Source organism: Protobothrops mucrosquamatus, unplaced genomic scaffold (genome assembly GCF_001527695.2).
Source record: "Protobothrops mucrosquamatus isolate PMUCROS unplaced genomic scaffold, P.Mucros_1.0 scaffold3146, whole genome shotgun sequence".
In the NCBI taxonomy this organism is placed as follows: domain Eukaryota; kingdom Metazoa; phylum Chordata; class Lepidosauria; order Squamata; family Viperidae; genus Protobothrops; species Protobothrops mucrosquamatus.
Window position 1 is genome coordinate 75,870 of NW_015389146.1, and position 10,577 is coordinate 86,446.

At 46.4% G+C, this 10,577-nt stretch overlaps 1 protein-coding gene across 1 annotated transcript in view; it reads left to right on the forward strand.

The window, feature by feature from the left end:
- The first annotated feature begins 2,789 nt into the window (after window positions 1-2,789).
- Window positions 2,790-10,577, forward strand: part of MUS81 (MUS81 structure-specific endonuclease subunit) — a 15,712-nt gene continuing 7,924 nt past the window's right edge. Inside the window, exons 1-10 of the mRNA XM_029286224.1 lie at window positions 2,790-2,903; window positions 3,590-3,770; window positions 4,091-4,221; window positions 4,870-4,968; window positions 5,589-5,669; window positions 6,496-6,599; window positions 7,069-7,254; window positions 7,710-7,808; window positions 9,426-9,611; window positions 10,067-10,165. Coding sequence (XP_029142057.1) covers window positions 2,790-2,903; window positions 3,590-3,770; window positions 4,091-4,221; window positions 4,870-4,968; window positions 5,589-5,669; window positions 6,496-6,599; window positions 7,069-7,254; window positions 7,710-7,808; window positions 9,426-9,611; window positions 10,067-10,165 — 1,280 coding nt within the window. The remainder of the gene's footprint in view (window positions 2,904-3,589; window positions 3,771-4,090; window positions 4,222-4,869; window positions 4,969-5,588; window positions 5,670-6,495; window positions 6,600-7,068; window positions 7,255-7,709; window positions 7,809-9,425; window positions 9,612-10,066; window positions 10,166-10,577) is intronic.

Consider the following 10,577-nt stretch of genomic DNA (forward strand, 5'->3'; position numbering starts at 1 on the left):
GAGAGAGGAATGATGGTTGCATGGATGGAGAGACGGAGGGAAAGAGGGATGGATGGATGGAGAGAAGGGTGGATGGAGAGAAGGATGGATGCATGGAGAGATGGAAGGATGGATGGAGAGAGGGAGAGAAGGAGGGAGAGAGGGAGAGAGGAATGATGGTTGCATGGATGGAGAGATGGAGGGAAAGAGGGATGGATGGATGGAGAGAAGGATGGATGGAGAGAAGGATGGATGCATGGAGAGATGGAAGGATGGATGCAGGGAGAGAAGGAGGGAGAGAGAGAGAGGAATGATGAATGCATGGATGGAGAGATTTAAGCAGAAGTGTGCGCTTTTTCAGAGATCGGATTGGGGCAAACAAAGGTTGTGAATTTTGGCAAAGCTGACGGAAAACATGCCTGACGCGAAGTCAAGCATGTTAGCCTACTATATATTAATAAATGAGAAATAGAAGGAGACACTGGGCAGGTTCACCTGGAGAAGAGAAGGCTGCAGGGGGAGCCGACAGCTGTCTTCGGAGCTGTCTGAAGGGCTGTCATGTCAAAGAAGTGGTGGACTTGTTCAGACCTGTTTCAGAAACCAGGAGAAGAAACCAGGTTAAATTACAAGGAAGGCTATTTGGGTGGGACATCCACAAGAACTGCTTCAGGGGAAAAGCTGTTCGCCGATGGAACTGCCTGCCTCAGGAGATGGTGGGTCTTCCATGGACGGAGGATCTTGAACAGAGGCTAGATGTCGCTCAGAGTCATCTGAACTGCAAGATGGGCCCAAATAAATTGGATTAAGAAACAAACGAACAAAAAAATCATCCATCTTTTCAAACCCACAAGCAGATTTCGCTCTTATTTTTATTTTTCACTCTGCTTGATAACATTTCCCCCAAATTACTTCATGGGTTAAAAGCAGAGTTGGAGTAACACCAACGGATGCCCTGAGCAGAACCCACCGAGGGTATCTTTGCACGCAAGCCAAAATCTCATGCCAGGAGACGATGAGAAATGTGATTTCTTGGCAACACCTTCCAACCAAACTTTTAAACTTTAGTCACTGCCCAAGCTGATGACAACATTTTCTAAACAATGCAGATGAAAATCGAACGGGGCGAGAAGGCCAAATACGGGAAAATTCAACTCAAGTTGGGTGGGGCTGTGAAAGAGTTAAAGGCATAATTGCTGGGAGGGGGGAAATGGGGTGCCCCTCCTTATGCCCTAAACAGGGGCTTAGTTTTCTTAATGGTTAATCCAGGACTGGGTTTAAATGCCAGCTTTTTCGCCCAAAGTACAAATTGCAAAGCGAGGGTAGAGATTAAGGCACTAAATCAGATCAAAGGCCGGTTGAGTCTAACATGCTGTTTTGGTAATAGTAGAACTAGTTTAAATGCTGGTTAAAGCATAATTGATCTGTGGCACAGAAGCCAGAAAAGTCTGTGGGGAAGTAGAAAGATTTATCCGGTTAAAATGTTTGGAATAGTATTTCTTATTCATGATTTCTTCAGTGAAAATGATCTTTTAGCTGGCGATGGGAAAGAAACCTCTCTGCTGAAATGCAGAATATAAATAGATTTACTATTATTATGAACAGGAACAAACTGCTACACTTTTAACCAAATTAAGCTTAGCTGGAGACTGATCCACCTTAAAAAAAACTGCCGATTCCATCAAATTGTTACTGCTTGTCCAGAATATTGATCATTGTGCATATAAGCGCCAATATTTTGAAAATACACGAGTAATATTCAGTGCAGAGACATTAGCATCTGAAGCAGGAGTTTATGTTTTACTTCCAATAGGAGAGCAACGTCTGCAAAAATATTTGATGAAGAGAATGTGCTTTTTATCATTTTGGAGCAGAGAATAGCTTTGTGCTTTTAGATTATGGCCAGACATGTTTACACAAAGTAGCTACTTTATATTTATTTTCCTAGAAATCTTAAAAGCAGTTGCCCATCCTAAATATTGTACATCACTCTAGGCCAGTGTTTTTCCACCTTGGCAACTTTAAGGACATGTAGACTTCAACTCCCAGAATTCCCTAGCCAACATGCCTTAAGCAGTGTGACCCAATTTCCAGAATTCCCAGGTTGACCAGAGAATTCTGGAAGTAAAATCCACCCATTTTAAAAGTTGCTGAGGTTGAGAAACACTGACTTAAGGGACTGAAATAATTACCAAGGGCCTGTTTCCCAGAATGCCCCAATGTGGGAGCTGCTGGGGAATTCTAACAGTTGAAGTCCATACACCCTAAAACAGGGGTCTTCAAACGTGGCCCTTTTATGACTTGTGGACTTTAACTCCCAGAGTTCCTCTGCCAGCCTGCCTGGCTGAGGAATTCTGGGAGTTGAAGTCCAGAAGTCATTAAAAGGCCAAGTTTGAAGACCTCTGCACTAAAGATTGAAAAAAACTGATTTAAAATATTCCAGATAAGACTGGAGAAGACAGGTAAGGACGGATTTCTGACACTTTCTTTTGCACCGTTTGCTTTACATATAGGGCAACAAGCGCAATAAAAATATTGAATTATTCTCTGCAAAGACCAATTTGGGGAATTGAGGAAATTAGATGTTCAAGCGAGGGCCTCTCTACATTTCTATCTCTATGGCTTCCTCCGAAGAGGCACCACGCACGAAGCGCGCCTGCGCTTCGCAATCTTTGGACAAACTGCGCATGCGCCGATGCTTCAGCGGACAGCCGTTCTACCCCCCCGCAACTCTTTGGTGCAAGAATTTTAAAAGAACGAGAGCGCGAAAAGGAGAGAAAACGGGGGGAAAAACCGGCGGCGGACTTTGAAATATGCCGAAGCCGCCGCAAGAAGGCCCGAACCCTTTATTTACGCAATGGCTGCAAGAATGGCGCGACCAGGCCGCGGAGAGCGGCCGACTGAAGAGCCAACGCGCTTATGAACGGGTAAGCCCCGCCCACAGCGGCAAGCCCCGCCCACAGCGGCGAGCTCCGCCTCAAAATGAATGTGTCTTTTGGGGAAAAGTTCCTATTAATCCTGCAATAATGAGAAAAACTCTTAATATAATAGCCATTAGAATAATTATTAGAAAAATAATTACGATAAAAATGCAATAATTAACCCAGCTTTTGGCACAATGCCGTTTGCAATAGTTGTTAGTATAGTGATCAATACAATCATGCAGGAATTCGCATATCTGACATACAATTAGCTTAATAAGAGCAGAACTTTGTGAGATTAATGTAACTAGCCAGTCGAGACTACAGGCAGTCCTCGACTTACGACCACAAGTGAGCCCAGGATTTATGTTGCTAAGTGAGACATTTGTTAAGTGAGTAATCAGAGAACCCCGGGTCACTATGACCATCATAAATATGAGTCAGTGGCCAAGCATCTGAGTGTAAATCACATGATCATGGGGTCGTAAGTGTGAAAAAAACAGTCCTAAGTCACTTTTTTCAGCATGGCTGCAACTTCGGTCACTAAAGGAATTTGTAAGTCGAGGACCACCTGGCCCCTGTAAAGGCAGGGTTAAAAAAAAAATCTATTAAAAATGACTGTTTTGAGTTAAGCAACATCTCATTCCTGCTCTGGGCCCCCAATTTGTGTGACATTTCTCTGTTGTGTGCAGGCACTGAGCTCTCTCCGCAAATATCCCCTCCCTTTGCGCAGCGGCTGTGAGGCTCGGATCCTGATGTATTTCGGGGAGAAGATCTGCCGTCAGCTGGATGAACAGCTGGAGAGACACCGCAGCACCCAGGACGCTACAGCGCCGGCCGGTATGGAAGGAGAGAGGCCTGGGATCACTACAGGTAGTTCTCAACTTGGCTGGCTGAGGAATTCTGGGAGTTGAAGTCCACAAGTCAGAAAAGGGCCAAGTTTGAAGATCCCTGTCTTAAATCTAACAAACAAAATGGAGGCTGGCTGAGGAATTCTGGGAGGTGAAGTCCACAAGTCAGAAAAGGGCCAGGTTTGAAGACCCCTGTCTTAAATCTAACAAACAAAATGGAGGCTGGCTGAGGAATTCTGGGAGTTGAAGTCCACATGTCAGAAAAGGGCCAAGTTTGAAGACCTCTGGTCTACCTCAAAGCTCAGAAGCTTCTGTTGAAAGAGTTTGTCATATGCCTTCCAGGTGGGCCAATCCCAACTTCTCTGTGGAAAAGTTGTGAAGATGTGGACCATCCAACTTCCAGCGACAGGCTGGTGTTACAACCGGCTCAGTCCTCTCTGGAGCCAGTTGAACATCAAGAGCAATGCTCAAAGGTGAGACCGTCGGTATGGATAACATTCCTCCATTCGTTTTGGGACCGTTTGCATCGTTTTGTGCGTGCAGGTGACTCTGGATGGACAGGGGAGCGGGGAGGAGAGAATTCAGAATCACCTGGATCCCGAGACGGGCGGCAAATACATTTTATAACAATAGTAAATAGAATAGAATTCTTTATCGGCCAAGCGTGACTGGACACACAAGGAATTTGTCTCCGGTGTATAAACACTCTTCTTTGTGTCAGCCCCTCAAATATTGGAAGATTGTTATCAGAACGACAGAGTAACGGAGTTGGAAGGGACCTCAGAGGTCATCTAGTCCAACCCCCTGCTCAGGCAGGAAACCCTAATACCATTCCAGACAAATGGCTGTCCAAGCTCTTCTTAAAAGCCTCCAGTGATGGAGCGCCCACAACGTCTGGAGGCAAGGCGTTCCACTGGTTAATTGTTCTCGGTTGGTTCTCGATAGATAGGTGGGTCTAAAGCCAGATTCACAACTGTGTTACTAACTTAACAACTGCGGTGACTCATTTAACAACCGTGGCAAGTCTAAATATCGGGCTGACTATGCAACAAACCGCAACGATATCCAAACTATCGAAAAAGACAGGTGTGGATTTCTTTTTCTCTTTTTTTTCTTTCCAGAAAAAGCAGACTGTTCCACGGCAGCGGGCCCGGGCTTACGTGCCAACTCGGCGTTCTCCGGCTTATGCGGTTCTGTTGGCACTCTACAATCACACGGTGGTAAGATACAGCGGGTGCCAGCCCTGTGGCCTGCAGAACCGTTTCAGGGTTGAATCGGCAGGTTGCAAAGCAGCTGATTCAATTCTATTTAGATTCGGATTCAATTCCGGTTAGATTCTACTTAGAGGTAGTCCTTTGACTTGCAAATATTCGTTTAGTGACCGTTTAAAGTTACCAAGGCACTGAAAAAGGTGCTACTCCTCGCACTTAACAACTGTGGCAGCATCCCCGTGGTCACCTGATCCAAAATTTGGGGGCTTGGGAACCTGTGTGAATTTATGATGGTTGCAGGGTTCCGGGGATGGTGGTGGGATGTCCTGTGATCACCCTATGTCAGGGGTCTTCAAACTTGGCCACTTTAAGACTTGTGGACTTCAATTCCCAGAATTCCTCAGCCATCCCTCAGGGCTGGCTGAGGAATTCTGGGAGTTGAAGTCCACAAGTCTTAAAGTGGCCACGTTTGAAGACCCCTGCCCTATGTGATCTTTCCATCTGGCGTCCGGCAAGCAAAATGAATAGAAGAAGCCGAATTTGCTTAAGAACTGTATGTAATTCACTTAACAACTCAGTGATTCGCTTAACGGCCACTTTGCTAAAGAGGAATTGGATTTCTTTCCTAGAAACCTGATTCTCGGGGCTATCTGAGCAAACCAGAGCTGCAGAAAACTGCTCAGCCACTGTGTGATAAATCTTTCTTTCTGGTAAGCTGATCCCTTCCTTGCTTGTTATTACCCCCATGATTAAATTTATCGAAAATTGGTTCTTTATGTGTGTGAGTCTTCGAGTCAGTTTTTGTCTCCCGGTAGCTACCTGGACTCGTCCCTGTGGTTTTCTTGGCAACGTTTTTTAGTTTGCCATTGTCTGCTTCCTAGGGCTGAGAGAGAGTGGCTGGCTCAAAGTCATCCTAGTTGGCTTGGTGCCTAAGGCGGAGCTAGAACTCACCGTGTCCATGTGAATGGCCCAAAGTCACCCAATGGGCTTTCATCCCTCAGGCAGAACTACAACTCACTCTCTCCTGGTGATTGGCGCAAAGGCACCCAGCTGACTTTCATGCTGAAGGCGGGACTAGAACTCACCATCTCCGTGTTATTGGCCCAAAGTCACCTAGCCAGCTTTCATACCTAAGGCAGGACTAGAACTCACCGTCTCCTGGTGATTGGCTCAAAGTCACCCAGCCGGCTTTCATCCCTCAGGCAGAACTAGAACTCACCGTCTCCTAGTGATTGGCCCAAAGTCACCCAGCCGGCTTTCTTACCTAAGGCAGGACTAGAACTCACCGTCTCCTGGTGATTGGCCCAGAGTCACGCAGTTGGCTTCCATATCTAAGGCAGTGCTAGAATTCACCATCTCCTAGTTTCTAACTTGATGCCTTAACCACTAGACCAAACTGACTTGATTGATGACAGCAACAGAAGTATTGTATTGTATTGTATTGTATTGTATTGTATTGTATTGTATTGTATTGTTGTATTGATAATTCTGTTGCTACTTTGACTAGCAATTCTCATGCTGATTGCCCCATTACAGGCCGATTCTGGAAGTAAGAACACCGCCTGGTCTATCGTCAGCACTCTGATTCGCAAGGAGCTAGTCCTCAAGACTAACATCCCAGCCAGGTTGATTTTTTTGGGGTTATACTAAAGAGTTGGGAGGGGGGGAGAACCTGCCTGCACCCCATTGGTTTTCTTGAACTTGGAGAGTGTTTTAACAGAACTGGCCCAGTTTTGACAAGCTTTGCTTGTCAGTCCAAGAGAGAACGAGGAGATAAACGGACGATGGATGGAAGATGGTTGGAAACTGTGACGGAAGCACCAATCCAGGGTTAAATTTGCCTTAGGGCTATGTTTCTTCCCCTTTGATTTTTAGTCGGTTAATTGCATTTATTAAAAGTTCTACCCCACCCATCTCTCCTAAGGGACTCCCAAACGGGTGGTTTACCACAACATCACAAAACCTTGTAAACCCACAACTTAGAAACAGAATTAAGAACAAGGTTCAGACGTACCAGGTCAAAGTGAAAAATCCAAGTTTAAAAATTCAGAAGGCTGGAACTGACGGACCCCAAAAGGCTATCTTGACTTGCAACCTCTTTCCGAGCAGATATTCTCTGACCGAAGCAGGGCTGACCGTCGCCCGGGAGCTGCGGGCCTCTGAAGAACTGAAGGAAGACCATTCCAGCACCCCAAAAACCGCAGCACCCCAAACAGGAGAAACCGCTTTGGAGCAAAACGACGGAAGATCGTCGGGCTCCGAAATTTCAGCCAGCAGCTCCACCGGCAAATACAGGTAAATCCTCGAATTACGATCACAACGGGGACCAGAATTTCCACAATGAAGACCAGCCCCACCAGCAAGTGAAGGTAGTCCTCAAATTACGACCCACAATGGGGACCAGGATTCTTTGCATTCCACCAGAATGCAAAGAATTTCCACTGCATTATTGGCAAAAAAAACCCCTCCCATTCCAAATTTCCACGGTTTCTTGGCAAAAATGCTCCCTACCAAACAATGGGTTCGCTTAACAACAGCAGATTCACTTAAAGACCGTAGGGATTCGCTTAAAAACCGCTGCGAAACGGTCGTAAAACGGGGTCAGTTAAACGGGACGACCTTCTTTACGATCGTCACGACTTAACGGCCATAAGGGGGCAGGCTCTGTTATCGTCGTAAGTCGAGGACTGCCTATAATTTCACCCACTCGGCTATCCTCTCTCTTGCTGATCTTTTCTTTCCGGATTCAGCTGCCAAGAGTCGAACTCGGGGCTGTCCAAAGCCCAGTTGGTTTTGCGACCTGGACAATTTGACGTGATTCTTTGCGTGGATTTCATTGAGACAACAGGGTAAGCAGCCGCGGTGATAAAAAAACACCACATCATACGTGTAATGCACGGTGTGTGTGTATGTGTGTGTCGGTGTGCAAAATCCAGCTGCCTTCACTCATGCAGTATTCCTCGACTTATGATTGTCTGTTTAGTGGCCGTTTGAACTTACGGGTGACTGACGTAATTTCTGCAGTGTTTGCAAGAAAAGCACCAAGCTCAGAGAACAGCAAGGACCCCATAGTTGTTATTCCTCCTCCTCCTCCTCCTCCTCCTCCTCCTCCTCCTCCTCCTCCTCCCCATTCTTTTCTAGGACTGATGATGTTACCTAGTTGGGTCATGAAACGTCTGCAAGAAAACATCCAACCTCAAAGAGCACCTAAGACCCCACTTTTCTGGAGGGGGGGGAAGAAAAGTAATTTCCCCTTGGAAATAGATTTTGAAAAGCACTTTTCCCCTCTCGCTTGCAGCGGACCTGCGTCCTGTAAACAGGAGCTGGTGCGCGAANGTCTCCTGGTGATTGGCTCAAAGTCACCCAGCCGGCTTTCATCCCTCAGGCAGAACTAGAACTCACCATCTCCTAGTGATTGGCCCAAAGTCACCCAGCCGGCTTTCATACCTAAGGCAGGACTAGAACTCACCGTCTCCTAGTGATTGGCCCAAAGTCACCCAGCCGGCTTTCATCCCTCAGGCAGAACTAGAACTCACCATCTCCTAGTGATTGGCCCAAAGTCACCCAGCCGGCTTTCATACCTAAGGCAGGACTAGAACTCACCGTCTCCTGGTGATTGGCCCAAAGTCACCCAGCCGGCTTTCATACCTAAGGCAGGACTAGAACTCACCGTCTCCTGGTGATTGGCCCAGAGTCACGCAGTTGGCTTCCATATCTATGGCAGTGCTAGAATTCACCATCTCCTAGTTTCTAACTTGATGCCTTAACCACTAGACCAAACTGACTTGATTGATGGCAGCAATAGAAGTATTGTATTGTATTGTATTATTGTATTGATAATTCTGTTGCTACTTCGACTAGCAATTCTCATGCTGATTGCCCCATTACAGGCCGATTCTGGAAGTAAGAACACCGCCTGGTCTATCGTCAGCACTCTGATTCGCAAGGAGCTAGTCCTCAAGACTAACATCCCAGCCAGGTTGATTTTTTTTGGGTTATACTAAAGAGTTGGGGGGGGAGAACCTGCCTGCACCCCATTGGTTTTCTTGAACTTGGAGAGAGGTCGTGTTTTAACAGAACTGGCCCAGTTTTGACAAGCTTTGCTTGTCAGTCCAAGAGAGAACGAGGAGATAAACAGACGATGGATGGAAGATGGTTGGAAACTGTGACGGAAGCACCAATCCAGGGTTAAATTTGCCTTAGGGCTATGTTTCTTCCCCTTTGATTTTTAGTCGGTTAATTGCATTTATTAAAAGTTCTACCCCACCCATCTCTCCTAAGGGACTCCTAAACGGGTGGTTTACCACAACATCACAAAATCTTGTAAACCCACAACTTAGAAACAGAATTAAGAACAAGGTTCAAACGTACCAGGTCAAAGTGAAAAATCCAAGTTTAAAAATTCAGAAGGCTGGAACTGACGGACCCCAAAAGGCTATCTTGACTTGCAACCTCTTTCCGAGCAGATATTCTCTGACCGAAGCAGGGCTGACCGTCGCCCGGGAGCTGCGGGCCTCTGAAGAACTGAAGGAAGACCATTCCAGCACCCCAAAAACCGCAGCACCCCAAACAGGAGAAACCGCTTTGGAGCAAAACGACGGAAGCTCGTCGGGCTCAGAAATTTCAGCCAGCAGCTCCACCGGCAAATACAGGTAAATCCTCAAATTACGATCACAACGGGGACCAGAATTTCCACAGTGAGGACCAGCCCCACCAGCAAGCGAAGGTAGTCCTCAAATTACGACCCACAATGGGGACCAGAATTCTTTGCATTCCACCAGAATGCAAAGAATTTCCACTGCATTATTGGCAAAAAAAAACCCTCCCATTCCAAATTTCCACGGTTTCTTGGCAAAAATGCTCCCTACCAAACAATGGGTTCGCTTAACGACAGCAGATTCACTTAAAGACCGTAGGGGTTCGCTTAAAAACCGCTGCGAAACGGTCGTAAAACGGGGTCAGTTAAACGGGACGACCCACTTTACAATCGTCACGACTTAACGGCCATAAGGGGGCAGGCTCTGTTATCGTCGTAAGTCGAGGACTGCCTATAATTTCACCCGCTCGGCTATCCTCTCTCTTGCTGATCTTTTCTTTCCGGATTAAGCTGCCAAGAGTCGAACTCGGGGCTGTCCAAAGCCCAGTTGGTTTTGCGACCTGGACAATTTGACGTGATTCTTTGCGTGGATTTCATCGAGACGACAGGGTAAGCAGCCGCGGTGATAAAAAAACACCACATCATACGTGTAAGGCACGGTGTGTGTGTCGGTGTACAAAATCCAGCTGCCTTCACTCATGCAGTATTCCTCGACTTATGATTGTCTGTTTAGTGGCCGTTTGAACTTACGGGTGACTGACGTAATTTCTGCAGTGTTTGCAAGAAAAGCACCAACCTCAGAGAGCAGCAAGGACCCCATAGTTGTTGTTGTTGTTGTTGTTGTTGTTGTTGTTGTTGTTGTTGTTGTTGTTGTTGTTGTTGTTGTTGTTGTTGTTGTTGTTGTTGTTGTTGTTGTTCTTCTTCTTCTTCTTCTTCTTCTTCTTCTTCTTCTTCTTCTTCTTCTTCTTCTTCTTCTTCTTCTTCTTCTTCTTCCTCCTCCTCCTCCTCCTCCTCCTCCTCC